The sequence below is a fragment of the Sarcophilus harrisii genome, chromosome 3, assembly GCF_902635505.1.
Source record: "Sarcophilus harrisii chromosome 3, mSarHar1.11, whole genome shotgun sequence".
NCBI lineage: Eukaryota > Metazoa > Chordata > Mammalia > Dasyuromorphia > Dasyuridae > Sarcophilus > Sarcophilus harrisii.
The window spans coordinates 398,163,962-398,183,143 of NC_045428.1; the positions used below are offsets into that span (position 1 = coordinate 398,163,962).

The window sequence follows — 19,182 nt, forward strand, 5'->3', positions numbered from 1 at the left end:
GTTCAGTCACGACCGATTGTTCATGAGTTCAAGGGCTATCTTAGAGGAGAGGTTAGAATTAGACTTTTCCTTTTTTTAAAAAAATAATTAATTTAAAAATTTTAAACAATAGCTTTTAATTTTCAAACTACTTGCAAAAATAGTTTTTAACATTCACTCTTGTAAAACCTTGTGCTCCAAAGTTTTCTTCCTCACTTCCTCCCACCCCCCTGCCCTAGACAGCAAGTAATCTAACATAGGTTAAATATGTACAGTTCTTCCAAACATATTTCCACTTTTATCATGCTGCACAAGAAAAATAAGATCAAAAAGGAAAAAATGAGAAAGAAAAAAGCAATCAAAGAACAACAAAAAGGTGAAAATACTATAGTGTCATCCACATTCAGTTTTCAAAGTTCTCTTTCTGGATACACTTGACTCTTTCCATACTAAGTCTATTGAAGTTGGCCTGAATCACTACATTGTTGAAAAAAACCAAGCCCATCACAGTTGATCATCACATAATCTTGTTGTTGCTGTGTACAATGTTCTCTTGGTTCTACTCACTTTACTTAGCATCAGTTCTTACAAGTCTTTTCAGGCTTTTCATCCTGCTGATCATTTTTTATAGAACAATAATACTTCATGGCATTCTTATACATAATTTATCTGGCCATTCCCCAACTCATGGGCATCCATTCAATTTCCAGTTCCTCAAACAACGACAAAAAGGGCTGTTACAAGCATTTTTTCACATATGGGTCCTTTTCCCTTTTTAAAGATCACTTTGGATATAGACCCCATAGAGATATTGCTAAAGGATATGTAAAGCCTGATAGCTATTTGGGCATAGTTAGAATTGGATTTTTTCTACCTGCCTGTAGATATCAGATTTAGGGCAGTGAACTAAAATTGGAAAGAAATAGATACAAGCACAATATAAAGAAAACTGGAGTGGTCCAAAAGTAGACTGGAAATATCTAATAGCTGGATGACTAATTATTAGGGATATTGTAGAGAACATTTTTTTTCAGATGTAGATTGAACTAGATGGTTTCTGATAATGCTCTTGTGCAAGAGTTTGCGAAATGATTCCAATGTAATGTGGAGGGAGTAAGTGAGGGACTGTCTAAAGATACAGATGTAGATGTGAAGAGAATTCATTGAACAAAGGCATGTGGTAAAAAAAAAAAAAGGCATGTATAAAGGATGGGAACAAGCAAAGGCTTTTTATACTAGGAGTGAAAAAATAGATGAAACAGAAAGCAGAACCATTGGTCCTGACAGATGGAATGATAGTAATAGACAACAGAGAGAAAATGGCTTTTATTTCTCATGTTACTTATTTTCTCTCCTATGAATAATCTTGAAGCTGACCAGTTTAGAACAACAAAAAAAGTTTGAGGGCATTGAAAATGAAAACAAATGAAGAAATGATAAGAGATAAACTAGCTACTCTGACAACATTCAAATAGCCAGATCAATTCCCCCCAGAAAAAAAAAATCCCAAGACTGGGATAGGAAAAAGATTGTGTGTCTGATTGCTAAGATCATCTATGAAAAAATGTGGAAAATATGGGAGATGTCACTAAAATGTAGATGGGTAGACATTGTAATAGTATTTGAAAATGGGAAGAAGGTAGATTTTGTAAACTATTTCCTAGCAAACCTGAATTTGTTTCCTGACAAAGAAATTGACAAAGCATTTAGAAAAGGAAGGAGCTATCATCATGTAGCAGAAAGTCACTGAAGTGATACCAATGAATTTTTTTAAGCCACAATCTTCAGTTCTATCACCATTCTGGTTGCCCTTCTTGGGATATATTACAGGTTATCAATGCTGTTTTAAAACTGAAACCAGATGCATTGTCAAGCTTTATCTGCAGTATGGCCCAAAGATATTACTCAATAAATGTTAAAAAGCAGAATTATTCTTGATAATATAGGCAACATAAACAAATGAGATAGACCTTAATGGAGAATTTAAAATGACATCCAGAATGCTGAGTGGATCAAAATACAATCATAGATACAATTACCAATTATACGAAAGAGAATGATGATATCAAAAGTTCTGGTATGCAACTAAAGCAGTCTTCAAAGGAAAAAAAAATGCTGGCAAGGAATAAGGGATTTTTAGCCAGGAGACTTAGAAGAATTCAGAGAGTTGTCTTTAGGCATTTGGAGAATTGTCTTGTAAAGGAGGGATTAGATTTTATTTGTCTCTAGTGAGGAAAAGTATGAACAAAGGGAAGAAGTTGCAGAGAAAACAATTTTAGCTCAATATAAAGAAAATACTCAGAATTACCAAAAAGTAACATGGTCAGTCTCTAGAGAAATGAACTCTATTATTAAAAGTCTTCTAGGAAAAGCAGAAAGTCTGCTTTTTAGGATGCATACATATATACACATATACATACACACATACATATATATGTGTGTATATATGTATAATACATATATAGATGTAATACATATATAGATGTATATACACATGCATATACTATATACATATATATACTGTACACTTCTACATATTACACCTAAATATACACACTTTTACATGTGTAAAACATTCTATGTTTGAAAATTTTCATTAAAAATGATTAAAATCCTTCACCTAGTCTCCCATATTACAAAGATCTGAAATTTTGTTTTATATGGAATTGCTTTCCATCAATGAATATCACAACCATAAAGTAATGAACTTGGAACCAGGAAGACTTAAGTTCAAATACTGCCTCAGACATTTTCTATTTGTATTACCCTAGACAAGCCGTTTAATCTCTCAGCCTCAATTTCCTCATCTTTAAAATGAGAATTATAATAGACCTATCTCCCAGAGTTGGTCTGAAGATTAAATGAGATGATATTTTAAAGTACTTTACAAACTTTAAAGTATTATCTAGAAATGCTATATATTACTACTAATAATAATATAAAAATGGTGGTAAATTTAGTGTCATAAAAGTTAATCATGTGAATAAAAGAAGAAATAGTTAATATATTTTCCTAGCTTTTACAAAGTTTGTTTCACCCTTTCAAATCTGAAAATGTCCTCGTTGATTGCATCTGAATAGACTCTACAAAAGTAATTTATTCTAAAATCAAATTCTCCTCCCTTCCCCCCTGCCTAAGACTTGTATGAGAAAAGGGTTGGTTTGTTCTTCATTCTTGAAGAATACTATGATGTCTGGAAAATGATGCCATGGCATGCAAACAAATTGGATTTAAATGAGGGAGGTCTCAAGAGAAAGGGGGAACACGGCATTTTCCTGAGTGTGGAACAAAGCAAACAGGAGGAAATTTGAGCAGGTTGTTTTCCCGTTATCCTTCTTCACCTTTCTCTGACATCCAGGAAGGATCTGTCTCCCCAACTTAATTAAAATTTCACAAGCATTAATTAAATGCTTACTATTTTCAAGTCACCATATCAGGGCTACAATGAAAAAAATGAAACAATTCAGACCAGCCCTGACTGATTTGGGAGAGCCATTATCAATCTACAAATCAGGGCTTGATTTATTGTTTTGTTATCCAAACTTAAGAAAGTATTAATAATGGAGAGTAAACTTAAAAGCATGTGTCCCTACATTTCCCCCTCAGAGAGCCAAGTGTTAAAATAGTTATCAGCTATCTTTTTCTCTTACTATCATTGTTTTATAAACATGCAAGAATAGACTAAGAGGATCTTGGAAATAAAACATCACCTCAGTGGGGGCTTGGAGGCTATAGGCATAACAATAATAATCAGAGCAATAATAATAGTAACTTGCATTTACATAGTGTTTTACTGGTTGCTGGGTATTTTCTATCTATTATCTCATTTGAGTCTCAGAATTCTCCCTGGGACAGTCCCTCATAGAATATATACTCTTGTTCCCAGAGATTTTCTGGAAATCAGGAGCAAAAAAAGAGAAAGATCAAGGAGGTATCCAGGACAAACTTATGGAATAGTTAGGGAACACAATTGTAAACTTCAAAATGACAAAGGCCATTTTTTTTTTTTACTTATTTTGTATCTACCAGAGCAAATTACACAGGATCTTAGAGTCCTATATTTTAAGCTGAAAGAGATCTTAATATCTTAATTGTTGAGTCATTTTAGTCTTGGCTGACTCTTTCTGTCCCCATTTGAGGTTTTCTTGGAAAGTATTCTAGAATGGTTTGCCATTCCTTTTTCCATCTCATTTTACAGGTGAGGAAACTGAGGCAAGTAGAGTTACGTGTTTTGTCTAGAATCATACAGCTAATAAGTGTCTGAGGCTGGATTTGAAACTCATGAAGATGAATTTTTCCAACTTCAAATCTGATACTGTATCCACTGCATCACCTACTACTGACTCCTCAAATGTTACCTAAAATTTCTAATGAACAAAAGCATTCAAAGTTGGTATTTTGTTTTATATAGCTTTTCCTAAAGCTTCCAAAATTAAATGAGGGGCAAGATGTTGGGGTGAGGAGAGTAAATAGTTTTTGGGAGCATCATTACATAACAAATCTCATTCTGATTGTGGGAGATGATGATGTTGGGTTTTCCCAAATGAATTCTCCAGAATTCCACTGCTCATAAGCCTTTGTAACTATTCATAGTCATTCCAAGATCTCTCAATTCCCAGGCCAATGGAGAGAGCTAGATGCTTCTCTGTTCTTCATGTGTGACTTTGAAATGTCCCTCCTAATACATACCCAGAAGAGCTGGTCCTTGGAGCTATTCTTGAATAATCTCTTCTCCTTTAGAAGGTTACAATTCTATAGATTGTGCCCCTCTAGCAACTTGGCCTGCAGTTTATCATACCATTTACTGCCTTAGGCCATTTGAGACCTACTTCTGTAAGGTTTTGTTCATTTGACATGTATTTATTGAGCATCTACAACATCAGGGCACCATGGGGAAGTAGGATCCTGATTAAGACACAATCCCTGACCTTAAAATACTTCACAATTTTGTGGCTTCAGCAAGTAGAAATAATAATAAAAATGATAACCTATTATTATTATTATCACTATTTACATTTATATACCATTTTGAATATCACAAATCATAGATTTTAGAGGTAGAAGGAGCATTAGGGGTCATCATATTGTCTGGCCTTCTTCCTTTACAGACGTGGAAATTGAGATTCAGAGCCTTAGGTGACTTCCTTGCCCAGGGTCACACAAGTAGTTTGTGAGTTTATGGTACTGCTTTCCTCACAACAACCCAGAAGAGTTAATAGTGCCAGTATTATTGTCCTAATTTTCTAGGGGGAAAATGAGGCTCAGAGGGATTAAACAACTTATTCATTGCCACTTTGGTGGTCAATAACAGAAGGCAGGCCCCCTGACTCCAAACTCCAATAAATTATTCTTTCCATATCGTGGGGATTCGGAGCACAGTGAGTGCTCTCCACAATCTGGAAAATCCACATAAAATTTTTTATCCTCCCTTCATATCAAAGAAGTCTGAATTATCATGGTATTAAAAGATAAAATGTGTTGACATTATACAGTACCACATATTTTGTACATTTCTGAGTTTCTAAAAATTTTCTGTTATCTGTGTACTCCCCCCAAAACTCCCCCCCCAAATTTCCATTTAATTTTTTATGCTAACCCAGAAAATATCAAAACCATGATGGAAAAAGGAATGAGGTGGAAGGTATAACTACTTTTTATTAAGGATACCAAGTATTAAGAGAACAGACTTATGAAATGGGAATTTGCGAACATTAAAGCATTACATGTCAATACCAGGATCTTTACAAATGTCATAAGGAGAATCGATAATTGTTCAGAGCTTACGTATCACTTTCAGAAGAAAGGATCAGGCAGGTTTCACAGAAATTGTTGTGATGGTGATGGTTTAGTCATGTCCATCTCTTCATGACCTGATTTGGAATTTTCTTGGCAAAGATACTGGAGTAGTTTCTCATTTCCATCTCCAGCTCATTTTGCAGATAGGGAAACTGAGGCAAACAGGGTTAATTGACTTGCTTAGGATCACATAGGTAATGCCCTCTGAGTTCAGATTTGAACTCAGGTCTTCATGATCACAGATACTGCATTCTATTTACTGTACCATTTAGCTTCTTTGGGGGGAAGTGTTATTTAAATAAGTTTTTGAAATATTAGCTCCCTTTTCCACGAATATTAAACCTGGTGTAGTTGGAAGGTTTTAGCCATGCTTTTCTACTCTATGTTGTTCTTTCAACAAAAGCAATGGAAGGGGAAAGGAGAATATCTACTGAGAGCAAGACCCTTTAAAGAGAAAACAAGAAAAGAAAAACACGGTCATTAGGAGCTTTGCACTGAAGTTGGCAGGATGGGGCAGCAAGGTTGCTATTGGTTTTTTAGCCAAAACTCTACTAAAACTACTACTAAATACAAGTGTACAGTGTAGGGAATGCCAGAAGCCTAGAATAAAGTCCAGAGGCAGACTCAAAACAGGGGATAATATCTGACTACAAATTATTATAATATCTGTGAGGTATATTTTAGGCACTCAATAAATGCTTATTGAATAAATGAGTCAATCAATCAATGAAGCAAATCACTAAAAGGAAAAAAAATTAACAGGAATATGTGTATACATTTTTTTTTTGTAGTAGCAGTTCAATTTAAGTCTGTAAACCAGTGGTAAGAGTAATCAGAATGTTATGTCATTTTCAGACTCATGAATAATTTTAATACCAAAGGGACAGAAAGTTCAAAATTCTTTTGAATTCTTTTCCCCTCCACCCTTCATGCTCCATTTATCTACACTAATGATAGGTTGAATCCTTCCTATTAACCTAGTTAGAGTTTAAATACATTCCATTTGGGGACAGTATACTTATCAGAAAAGTTATTGGGGGAAGAAGGAAAGCTAGGCTTACTGGTGATGGTCGCTAAGATGATGGAATTCTTTCTTATTTTTTGTTGGACAATTTTGTTTTCATTTGTATTTCATAAAATCATTGACTTAGTGCTGAAAGGGAGCTTTGTTGTTTATTTTCAATCATGGTCAACTCTTCATGACCCTATCTGGAATTTTCTTGGCAAGATACTGGACTGCTTTGCCATTTCCTTCTCCAGCTTATTTTACAGATGAGGAAATTGAGGAAAACAGAGCTAAATGATTTGCCCAGGGACACACTATGAAGTGTTTGAGATCATTCTGCATTATAAATATAAATATACACACACACACACACACACACACACACACTTATGCTATTGTCCAGTCATTTCTAACTCTTAAATAATGGAGTACCTCATGTCCTCAACTCTGAAATCTATGTGTCCTAAGTTGCTGCCCCCAAAATCTTTCTTTCTCTCTGACTGGACATTACAGAGCTCCATCCAGATCCATCATTCAAAGAGAGAGCCTCAGGAAGACTTTTCATTGTTTCCTATCCAGCTTCAGGAGTTTGTCATACCCATCTCACCTTCTCCTCCTTTTTAACTTCTTTTAATATTTTTCCCCTAGCAGATTATAAGATTCATGAAGGCAAGGACTGCCTTTTGATTTTCCCTATATTCTCAGCACTTAGCACAATGCCTTGAACAGAGTAGGTACTTAATAAATGTTTCTTAACTGACCAATTTCACCTGTTTGCCTGACTTTTCTCATCTGTAAAAACAGCACCTATCTCCGAGTTATTATGAGAATCAATTGATTCAAATAAATCAAATGGGATTCAGTGGATGATTTAGTGTCTTTGATGTCTGACCAAGTTTTACAAATCAAATTTGTAAAGTGGTTTACACAGTTCCTGACACACAGAAGATGCTATTTAAATGCTAACTCCTCATCCTCCTCTCATTATTAATAAATAGAGTAATCTTGTCAGTAGGATAATCAAAATACAAGGAATAGATATTCCCAGGTATTTGCCAATCAGTTTAGACAGAATGTCTCTGAGTCAAGCTTGATCAGTGGAATTGACAATCAGCACACAGGTGAAAGGATGCCAAGTACCTGTGGTGATCAAGGAACACCTTGAGAGAAAAGACCACTCCAAATACATCCAAATGAAGCCCAGTGACTACAATTGTTCACATCATGTAGTATTAGGCAGTCTTGATTATTTGAGTGACATAAATATCCTGGAGTTGAATCATGTTCAGAAGATCAACAGCAAGATGCCTCTAGATGAATCATGGAGTAAGTGTAGCCTTTCTGTTTAATGGCTGGGAATGTGTCTGTAATTGTGACATAATCTTCCACTGGACTTTCTTATAAAACTTGTCACCAGAATTGAAAGGATCATCATGCATCCTACAGATTATAAGGATCTACCAATTAATAAAACTGTGATGTGAATCTGTGGCAGACCCAAAGCATCTACTAATTGCCATAGGGAAGATGATAGAGCAAAAACCTTTAAGAAAGAAAGTGGCTTATACCTCTAAGTATCTGCATCCCCAGAATTGATAATCATTCAAATAGCCCAAATATAAGAAATTTGTAGAATGTTAGATGAATGAATGAAAAAAGCATTTATCGAGCATCGTGTTAAGTACTGTGATTATAGACAGAAAAATTAAGACAGTTCTTGCCTCAGGAAGTTTATATTCTATTTGGGGAGATATAATAAAAAAAGGTTTCTCACTGCAACTGGGGCCATCTCTTACCATTCTAATCTTTATCTTTCCACTGTACCCACATGGGTCCCAAGGAGAGAATAAGGCTGGTGACTTTGCACAGCCCTCCCTCACATATACCCATTTAACGTGTAGTCATGATATTGCCTTCCTGATGTCATTAGTTCTCTTTAAGAATAAGGACAAACAGCAACAACTAAATATATACTATTAAAATTAAAATATATGATATTAACTATATTAGTTAAAACTGAAATGAATTAAATTAAATACAATATAAATTAAGTATAATAAAAGAAAATTAAACTGTAGGAAAATGGAAAAATCTTTATGTCCCAGTTCAGGGGTCCTCAAACTTTTAAAATAGGGAGCCAGTTCACTGTTCCTCAGACTATTGGAGGGCCGGACTATAGTAAAAACAAAAACTTTGTTTTGTGGGCCTTTAAATAAAGAAACTTCATAGCCCTGGGTGAGGGGGATAATCGTCCTCAGCTGCCGCATCTGGCCCACGGACCGTAGTTTGAGGATAGCAAAAGCTACAAGTTTTAGAGCAGTTAGGTGGCATAGTGGTTAGAATGCCAGGCCTGAAGTGAGGAACAATCATCTTCCAGAGTTCAAATCTGGCCTCAAACACTTACTACCTGTGTGACTCTGGATAAATCACTTATCCTTGTTTGTCTCAGTTTCCTCATCTGTAAATGAGCTAAAAAAGAAATTTGTAAACCACTCCAGAACCTTTGCCAAGAAAATTCTAAGTGAAATGACTAATCAACAACAATAAAGGTCCTTGGGTCTACTTTGAAAGTTTATATGAAAAGCAGGGTCATTTGTCAAGAGCTAGACATTTCACCAATTTGCTTGAGAACTAAAAATGATCCTTTTGCTTAAAGGGAAACAAAAAGAAAAAGAACAAAAAGAAAAGGTTGAGCACTAATTAAATAGAACAGCTTTAAGCTAGTTATATTTGTCCACTGGGCTTCACAAACTGTGTTGATACTTTGTGGAAATACAAGGATATCAGTAATAAGAGAAGTGGTTCTTAAATCTAGAGGTTATTCTAATGCTAATTCTCACAGAGGATTATCTTTGTAAATTCTAAATCTTAGCAAAGATTACTTATAATTCATCATCATTTATATTGTTCCAGGTATCCAATTGATTAATTCTTACAGAAAGTCTTTGCAAATGTGTTCAATTCTATTCAGCAAGTATTTATTGAGTATATTACTATGAAGTAGCTTTTAGAAAAGGAAAAGCAAAAATGAAACAATCCCCTCTCTCAAGGGGTTTACATTTTCCTGGGGGAAAAATAATGTTTATATAACAGTTAAGTCAAATCAAAGTAATAGACATAATGGTTAGGGAACTGAATTTGGAGTCATAAAGGCTTCTTGAGTTTGAATCCAGCATTACATATTTACTAAACTGTATGCCTAGGAAAGTCACATAATCTCCCTGTGCCTTTCCTCATGTGTAAAAAGTGGGGGCTGGATTCACTGGCTTCTAAAGCCTCTTCCAAATTGAAATCTCTCACCTTCTAATTTTAAATCCAAAGTAATTTTGGTAAGGTAGATAACAGAAGCACAAAAAACTGGAAGTATTACGAAAGCCCCATGTGCAAGAGAAGACTTAAAATGATCCTCCAAGGGAGCAGGAGAGGTAAGGAGAAAAAGTTTTCTCAGCATGCCCTTGCAGAAGCACAAACCTAAGAGATGGCATGTCTTGTGCCAAGGATAGCAAGTTGGCCTTTTTGGCTAGAACAGGGTCTGAGGAGGAGTGATATAAAGTTCAGTTGGAAAAATATTTTGGAGCCAGATTATGAAAGGCTTTTAAAATGCTAGAGGAGTTTATAATTAAAATATATTCAATTTGCAGCTCCAGTTGGGATCCCATTTTCAAAGATTCTAAATTGGGGTGCTATTACATTAAGTTCTAATGATCAGAACATCAAGAGACCTTAAGAAGAGATTTCAGGAAGTTCTGTGTCCTTTTGATACATCAAGTATTTGAACAGAAAAAAGAGGAATGTAAAATTAGATTATCTAATGTCAGCTTCTTAGGTTCCCAATACAGGGTTGCTAAAACTATTGAATTTCTTTTTGTTCTCTGAAAGGCATCCATAGCAGAGCTACCCTAGAGTCTACTTGTAGAGGAATAGGTTTGTTGTTGTTGTTGTTGTTGTTGTTGTTTTTTGGTGGGGGGGTTGAAGTAATGATGTCATGGGCTGATGTCTTGACTTTCGTGAAATTGGATTTGAGGCACAGTAGCACAAAGTTATCAGCCTCTCTCTTCCTGGGTCATTGATGTCCAGTAGCCAGACAAAAGTTAAGATGGCTGGTGATGTCCTGGGGTGCAGTCTGGCAAACTTCAAGTGTTCCACAGTACCTGCTTCAGCCTTCTTGGCTGTTGGAACAAATTTTTCTCAAAATTCCACCAGAGGTGGTCTTCACATGGAGGGGTGGGTCACCGTCACCTACTCCAACTCACTACCCAGTTTTAGGCCTAATCAGCTGCTTTCAGTCCAGTTTGTCCCATTTGCCAAGAAGGTTTTCTACAACAGCAAGTAGTTGACTTGTAAATCTTACAAGCAAGATATAATAGTCATACTTTTTGACAACAGATATTTCATCATACTCTGTTGGAGCTATATTTAGCCAAAGAGGCTCATGGTACTAAAGCATCCAATGCTTGTCATTTAAAGACCAAGTTGAGTACAGAATAAAATTCTTTTCAAGTTAACAAAGAAGTCCCTCTATCATCATGGCGATCTCTTGGGTTTGTGCTTTTGCAAGGTTCCTTGCATACTGAGAAAGCCCTTCCTCCTGACCTCTCCTGCTTCCTTGGAGGCTCAGTTTAAGTCTTCCCTTATAGATGAGATTTTCATAATACTTTCAGTTTTTTATGCTCCCCTTATCTACCCCACCAGTAAATTCCATGGCTACGTCTGTCGATGGACCTTTATGTTGCCTTCTGAAGATGTCTACTTGCATCTGTAGGTAACCACATTTGTAGCATTGGAAAATTTGGCTTTGTGCTTATGAAAAGAGGAAAGACTATCAAATGCCAATATCTTGAGCCTTCTCTCCTGAAGGTTTTTTTTTTTTTTGAAATTTTCTTTTTTTATTTTAATTTTTATTTATTTTTAAATTTTTAATAGTTTTTTATCTGAAGGTTCTTAAAGTAGAAGTTCTGATGATAGAAGAACCTCTCTAACCTACCTTTTAAAGCTGATCAAAAGCAACTGTACAGAAACTGTGCAGTTTAACTTCCTTCTCCAGAGAGACGGGTTAGCCCACAGTGAGACTGCCAAAAGAAATAAAATCATTTGCAAGCCATAAATGTAAGTTTATCTTCCCATAAAAGATACTTTACATGAAATAATTCCATTGGTTCAGAGGATTCTCTTTGTTATCTTGCCACTCAACATGCAGTGTATCTGGGACCTGTAGGCATGAGAGCATTGGCTAGAACCAATGGCTGTTGAACAAAGAATAATAATACTCACTAGCTCAAATAGTGCAATATACCAAAAGCAGTTACTTCTTCATGGAAATAACTGAGAAGGTGGGGGTGAGAATCCATGCCAGTTCTGTGGGACTTTTTAAATAAAATAACTTTTTGATTGAAGATCAAAATGTCTCTAAATACTCTCAGTTCCATTTTAAACCTTTGCTGCCACAATCATGACTCTGCTGTATTCATTTATAATACAGTTTGCCAAACACCATTGTTTCTGCTGATGCATATGTATTTACTAGGTGGCACAGTATGTGGAATACTAGACTTAGAGTAAGAAAGAACTGAGTTCAAATCTTGCCTTAGACAGTTACTAGTCATATGCCCCTAGGCAAGTCTTCATACCCCTTGGGTTATTTGTGTGATGCAATTAAAAAAACACAATGTGTTCTTCCATTTTGATGAAAACTGTAGTTTGAATTTTTCTGTTTCTTAATTTGTAAAATAGAGATAATAATAGCACCCAGTTTACAGAGATGCCATGAGGATCAAATGAAATGATATTTTATAAGTTCTTTCTTAGCCATAAAACATTATATAAATGCTAGCTAGTATTACCATTGACCTCAGTTAATTTTCAAGTAAGGAATAGGACAAGAACTTTATCTAAGCCATTATTATTGTACTGTCCCTTCCTTCAAGCAAATAATTAAGCTAAAATGGTGGTACAGAGTACTAAATTTATCCTCAAGTGCACTTTTGGTTTCTCATTACTTTATATGGGATAAATAAATTTCACTCTTTACTGAAGTACAGATGACTTGACTCTTCAAGATTTCTAACTATTTTCATCCAGATTTAATAGAAAACTAATGATCAATCAATTACTTGATTGATCAAATTAAAAAATTTCAAGAAAACCCAAAATATTATTGAATGCTTTTTATTTATACCTACTCCTTGTTTATCTTTTATTGTGAATGTCATATATTACTAGAAACTGGGAAGCTAGACTCAGATGCTCCTATAGTGGAATTATGGAGTCTGTCCAATGTAAAGTCTCCAGTAAGATTGATGGGGTGACACTGTTACATGGTTCAACTTCAGTTGCACAGTGTACTGGAATTGGAGTCACATAGACCATATACTCCCTAGCTATGTGACCCTTAAAAAGTCATTTTACCTTCCTTGTAAAATGGACCTAGTAATAGTAACTACCTGTTGTTGCAATGATCAAATAAGATAACATGTAAGATAACTTCCCCAAGACTCAATCATCAGAGTTGCCAAACACTCCTTTGCAAACCTTATAATACTGTATGTTGCTGTGAATAATTTTTAAGTCCTATCTGACTCTTTGTGACTCATTTGGGATTTTCTTGACAAAAAGATAAAAGTGGTTTGCCATTTCCTTCTCTAGATCATTTTGTTGTTATTTTTCAGTTGTTTCCAGACCCACTTTTCATGACACCATTTTCAGGTTTTCTTGACAAAGATACTCGAGTGGTTTACTATCTCCTTCCCTAGCTCATTTTGTTGTTACTGTTCAATTTTTTCAATAGTGACTGACTCTTTGTGACATCATTTTGGGGTTTTCTTGGCAAAGACACTGGAGTAGTTTGCCATTTCTTTCTCCAACTTATTTGACAGACGAGAAACCAAGGCAAGCAGGGTCACACAGTTACTAAGTGTCCAAGTCTCATGAAGATGAGCCTTCCTGATTCCAAGTCCAGTGTTCTATCCACTGTACCACCTAACTGCCCTATGGTGCTATATTAATGCTATCTATTAATTATTATTATTCCTCTCTGGGGATGACTTTATCATAACAGAACTATTCTGTTACTGCAATCCCACTAGGGCCATTGGTTTTTCAACTTCCCCAAGACTCACTCATCAGAGTTCCCAAACACTTCTTGTGCAATGCTGGGATTTCTGTCCCATATCACAGAGACAGCCTGGCAAAAAAAGCCAAAATTGCAATGACTGTCAGCTAAATTTGGAGCTGTGATTTGGAGATAACTCACAGGTGCCATGAGATACAATACAGGAAGATTATTTTGGGGAGGTCTTTAATGTTTTATACCTTTTAATGGAGGTAGTTATGGTGTAGTATTGAATTTTAAAAAAAATCAGCCATGTATAAGGCCCGCCCTTATCTGTTACTGATGTTTAAAAAGCCAATATATATTTAATGTAACCTGATGTTGCTGTAGATTCCTGATAACATAACAAGTTAAAAAAAATCAAACTACATTTTCCATCAAAATGGAAGCCTTTTTTGCATCACAATATAATTCAAGAGATATGGAGACATGAAATTGGAACACACCTAACTGGAAACTGTCGATTTATGTCTTTTATTTACTTAAAATAGTCAAGAAAGGTTGGAAGCAAATCAAATAATCAAAATAAATAATTAAATAAAAATCACTTTGGAAAGTATGAAAAACCAAACATAAAACAGTTTGATCACCTGGAATGGATTAGGGATTCTTTCATGCCTTGATCAGACTAAAATGTGTAACTGGAAGACTAGAGGGTAGAATACCAAACTCCTTCCCGAAGCCTTTCTTTATAGAGGGAAGAAAGTGGATTTCCAGCTTATTCTACTTTGCTCCTGCAGCTCTTGCTATTTAAACTTCATGGTACTAAATACCCCTTGCTGTCTCTACCCCTCAACCCCAACTTTTCAGCTTCTTTTTCAGTGTTGTCTTCTCCCATTAGATTGTAAGCATTTGAGGGCAGGGTCTGTCTTTCTTTTTCTTATTTGTATCCCTAGCCCTTAGTATTGTGCCTGGCAAATAGCAGATACTTAATAAATATTTATTGAATTGAATTGGTACACCTACAGAGCACAGACTGAATTGAATTGCTTGTGGGGTGAAATCTGAACTTGATTTATTCAAATTCTTCAAGTACCATGTCGATTAGAATCAAAATTCATTATCCTCATAAACTTGTTTCCAAATTATAGGCTTTTTCAACATTATTGCTATGTGAGGTTGATCTTTTCCTGTCTTGTGGTTTTGTGTTGGGCTAAGATCCTTTTCTTTTACATTCCCCAAATTTAATTTCCCTAAAATAAGGAATTATTTTCCTTGTCATCGTGTGGGGTGATTAGAAATATACTTCTTGCTTCAAAAAGCAAAAACAAAAAAAAAATGATCTAAGGATCAAGTATATCTAAATTTAAGCATATTATTATAAAAGTGTATTCAAATGACTTCTTTTACCCCATTATTTGAAAATTAATAGTTGTACAAAGAACAAATAGTTTTATTCTGAGTAATTTCAAGTAACATGAGCACAAATGTACTGTTAAATTGTACTGATTCAGTTTTACTCAAAATGGAATTAAAAAATCAGTTGTTTTCCTGTTCAATAGAATTGTTAAAATATATAGTATAAATTTTAAAAGCAATCAGATAGGAAATAATTTGAAGGGGGGATTTGGTGGTTTTGAAAGTTGTAGTACCTTAATAAATATGCTGTGTCACTACATATAATTAAGCTAGATTTGATTCCCAGATTCCTGTCTCACTCAACCTAAGATCCTATAGATAGAAAGCCCAAGTCCACAGACTTTACAGGCATTATCATAAAAGATTCCACTTATTCTCAAGTTGTTGCTTAACTCTGAAAGACCTCAGGCAGAATCAGGACTTTTATTCACAACTGTGGGCTAAGAAGTTTGATAATTGAGAGATAAAGTAAAGCTTGACTTTATTTCAACTTTTTTTTTTAAGTGGTAGGGAAGTAAGGAGGAGGCAGAGGTGGGGAGAATGTCCAGACGTCCAATTTCACTGGTATCAGGAATTTCTCTGTGAAAAAACTCCTACTACCAATGCAGATCAGCTATAATTTCAGGTCTTAGAGAATTATCTGGAGAGCACTAATAGATTTCAATTTAAACCCAGGGCAAAACTACTATGGTTGGCTGTAAAGGAAAGAAACAATACTTTCATCCAGTTTCTTTAGTTGCATAATAGAGCCTTCCCTAAATGTACTTGGATTTATCTGATAGTCAAAAACTTTTCTGCTCTTCACCTATTGCTTCATAAACTTACTTTTCTCTTTAATAGAGCTGTGTTGAAGTTGCTAGCTTCACAGTGTTTATATACAAATATACATACATACATTATATGTCAATTACTGGGCAATGAGAGATAAAAATTAGTCTCTCTTTCCTGAATAGTTTATTCTTTTAAAATGCCAATTGTGTGTTTCAATCCCACCTTGCTTTTAAAATGGTAAAAGATGCCATTTTGTTATGGTGTATGACTCACTCATTGCTCATTATCTTCCTACTGATATATTTTTCCCTTGAGCCAGCAAGAAAATCTAGGAGGAGAGAGAGGGAAGAGAAAGGGGGGAGAGACAGACAGGGAGAGGGTGAAAGAGAAAGAAAGGGAAAGACAGAGCGAGACAAAGACGAGAGAGACAGTGAGAGAGAAATAGCGACATACACACAGAGAGACGGAGAAAGGGAAAGAGAGAGAGATAGAGACAGAGGGAGAGAGGGAAAGAGAGAGAGACACACACACAGAGAGAGACAGAGAGACAGAGGGAGAGACAGAGAGAGACAGAGACAGAGACAGAGAAATAGACAGAGACACAGAGAGAGGAGAGACAGAGAGAGAGAAATAGAGACACAGAGAGAGGGAGAGAGAGAGAGAGAGAGAGAGAGAGAGAGAGAGAGAGAGAGAGAGAGGAGAAGAAGAAGAAGGAGGAGGAGGAGGAAGAAGAAGAGAGGGAGGAGGAGGAGGAGGAGGAGGAGGAGGAGGAGGAGGAGGAGGAGGAGGAGGAGGAGGGAAAGAGGAAGAGAGAGAGAGAGAGGAAAGAGAGAAAGAGACAGAGATGAAGAGTACTGTCCTTAAATACTATTGCGGAGTTTTCATTGGTTATCTACTTTCTTAATGTGACCAGTCTAATCCAGCCTTGCCTGTTAAAACCCTCCCCTCCCCCAGCCTCCCTGTGCTAGAGTGAGGTTAGCAGGGTGTCTGTTGCTAGAAACTGATTACATTCAGTATGTGGGCATCTTTCATTCAAAATGGACAGCATTGTAGTTGAATAGGCAGGAAAGCTTTTAGAAGTGCATAATTTATCTTATTCCCATGATTACTAAAAGAGGATCGGCAAGAGATGTTTGGATTTTTGTATGTTAGGATCGATTCTTTTTCAGTTCAGATCCTTAAGTTTCCCAGAGCTTAAATAGAGAGCCCTTTAAAAAAAAAAAAAAAAAAAAAAAAAAAAGCAGAAGCCAGAAGAATTTGTCTAGTTAAAGTCGACCTCTTTTTAAGAAGTGCTTCATCATCCTACTCCACCTCTCCGTGATGTTTCTCTGCGGCTCTCTGTAGGTTAGGGGTCTGAGTTGCTAGCAGAATGCTCATTTTATGAGCTGAATACAGTTCATCGACAGACATAGATCAATATAAGTCTTTCTTTCCTGTGCATTCCAAAATGCCATCCAAAGAATCTTGGTCAGGGAGGAAAACGAATAGACCTGCAGTTCACAAATCAAAACGAGAGAACCGCCAGCAAGATGTGTTGATAGCAGCCCTGGGAATGAAACTGGGTTCTCAAAAGTCATCTGTGACAATTTGGCAACCTCTTAAACTCTTTGCTTATTCGCAGTTGACATCCCTCGTTAGAAGAGCAACTCTGAAAGAAAATGAGCAGATTCCGAAATATGAAAAGGTTCATAATTTCAAGGTAAGAATGTCTTCATTTTTTAACCCCTCTTTAGAAAGAAAAAGTGTGTAATTAGTATAAAGATTCACTATCAAAAAGATAACTGCTTCTGTAATTTAAAAACAAAGGTAATAACAAAAATGCTTATGCTGTTTATGAGAGTAAGATGCTTTTAAGCTTGTTTTAAGATAAGAAGTTAAAGTTTAAGAGAAATCCAAGCCCATTCATTTTCTGAAGTACTGTCTTTAGGAATTTCTTCTAATCAATGCATTTTTACTTAAGTGTTCCTACTAAAATAAAGAAAGCCAACACTTAATTATGATACCAGATTAATTTTTATTTGTGATGCAAATGTGTCAAAAGACCTTTGTTGATCCTTGATTAGAGGATTAGATTTTAGCTCAGTTCAATTCTGCTAAGTAGCCTTGGATGTGAGAAGCATGTGCTCTTGCATCTGGATTGAGCAGATGGTCTGCATTTCCCTTCCTTTCTGGCTTTTCTCCTGTGTTAATGAATTGGCCATGATGAAAAGAGTAGGGCTTACCCTGGGACTATTGAAACATTGACACTAACAGCTACTCTTCATTTTTTTTGCATAATTTTCTTGCACTTTTATGTAGCTTTTAATTATTGTTTAATGTGTTTTATCAACTGTACTTCAGTCATTTTCCATCAAGATGATGTGTGGGTGGATTGATGCAAAGTGTATGTCAATGTAGCATGTATTGATAACATGCTGCCTGCCTTGTAAAGTCTTGGAAACCTCTTTCAACAACATTCAGCTAATATGCAGTCAATCTGTGCATGCCATACAGACCCAGAGCCATTTCCTAGTTATGTGCACTAGCGTTTTCAAGGGTGACATCCCAGAAGTCACGTAACTTTGCTTCAGGTGCTTGCAGCACTAATCCTTTCAGCTCAAACAGAACATCTTTTAGTCTTTAATATGGAAAGAGGGAGAAACTAGATCACAGAAGTGTAATGTGAAAGGATATTTTCAACTTACAAACTTCCTTTCCAACTAGTATCTTAAAACTTACATTTCTTTTATTTAGATGTCAAATAAAAATTTCAAAGGTATGTGCTGTAGTCATAGTGAAAATGGCTTTTCATGGAATCAGGACTATTTTCTGATAAAGGATATGATCATTAAGCAGGATTTCCAAATGTATGTAATGAATTCCATTCACATCAGATATATGATAAAGATATAATGTGCAAGATATACTTCAGTTCGTTCATAACAGGTAGAACAAGTGAATGGAATGTGTAAGTACTCTTAATATTTGAAAACTATCATGTTCAGCTCAGTTCCAATTAATGTGCAAATCCCTCTGAGTTAGAAGAGTAAATCCCTTTTACTTTAAATGAAGCAGGAGTAGGTCAGTGAACTTAATATCTGATTCAAAATGCAGGAATAATGCTTTTGTATCTAAGATAGTCTTTTAGTATTGAATCTGATCATCTCTCACCTGTTTGCTCTGC

The 19,182-nt window shown here is 35.6% G+C and overlaps 1 protein-coding gene across 1 annotated transcript in view; it reads left to right on the forward strand.

The window, feature by feature from the left end:
- CHN1 (chimerin 1) overlaps positions 1-19,182 on the forward strand; it is a 260,185-nt gene that overhangs the window by 191,038 nt on the left and 49,965 nt on the right. Inside the window, exon 7 of the mRNA XM_012544834.3 lies at positions 17,641-17,718. Coding sequence (XP_012400288.2) covers positions 17,641-17,718 — 78 coding nt within the window. The remainder of the gene's footprint in view (positions 1-17,640; positions 17,719-19,182) is intronic.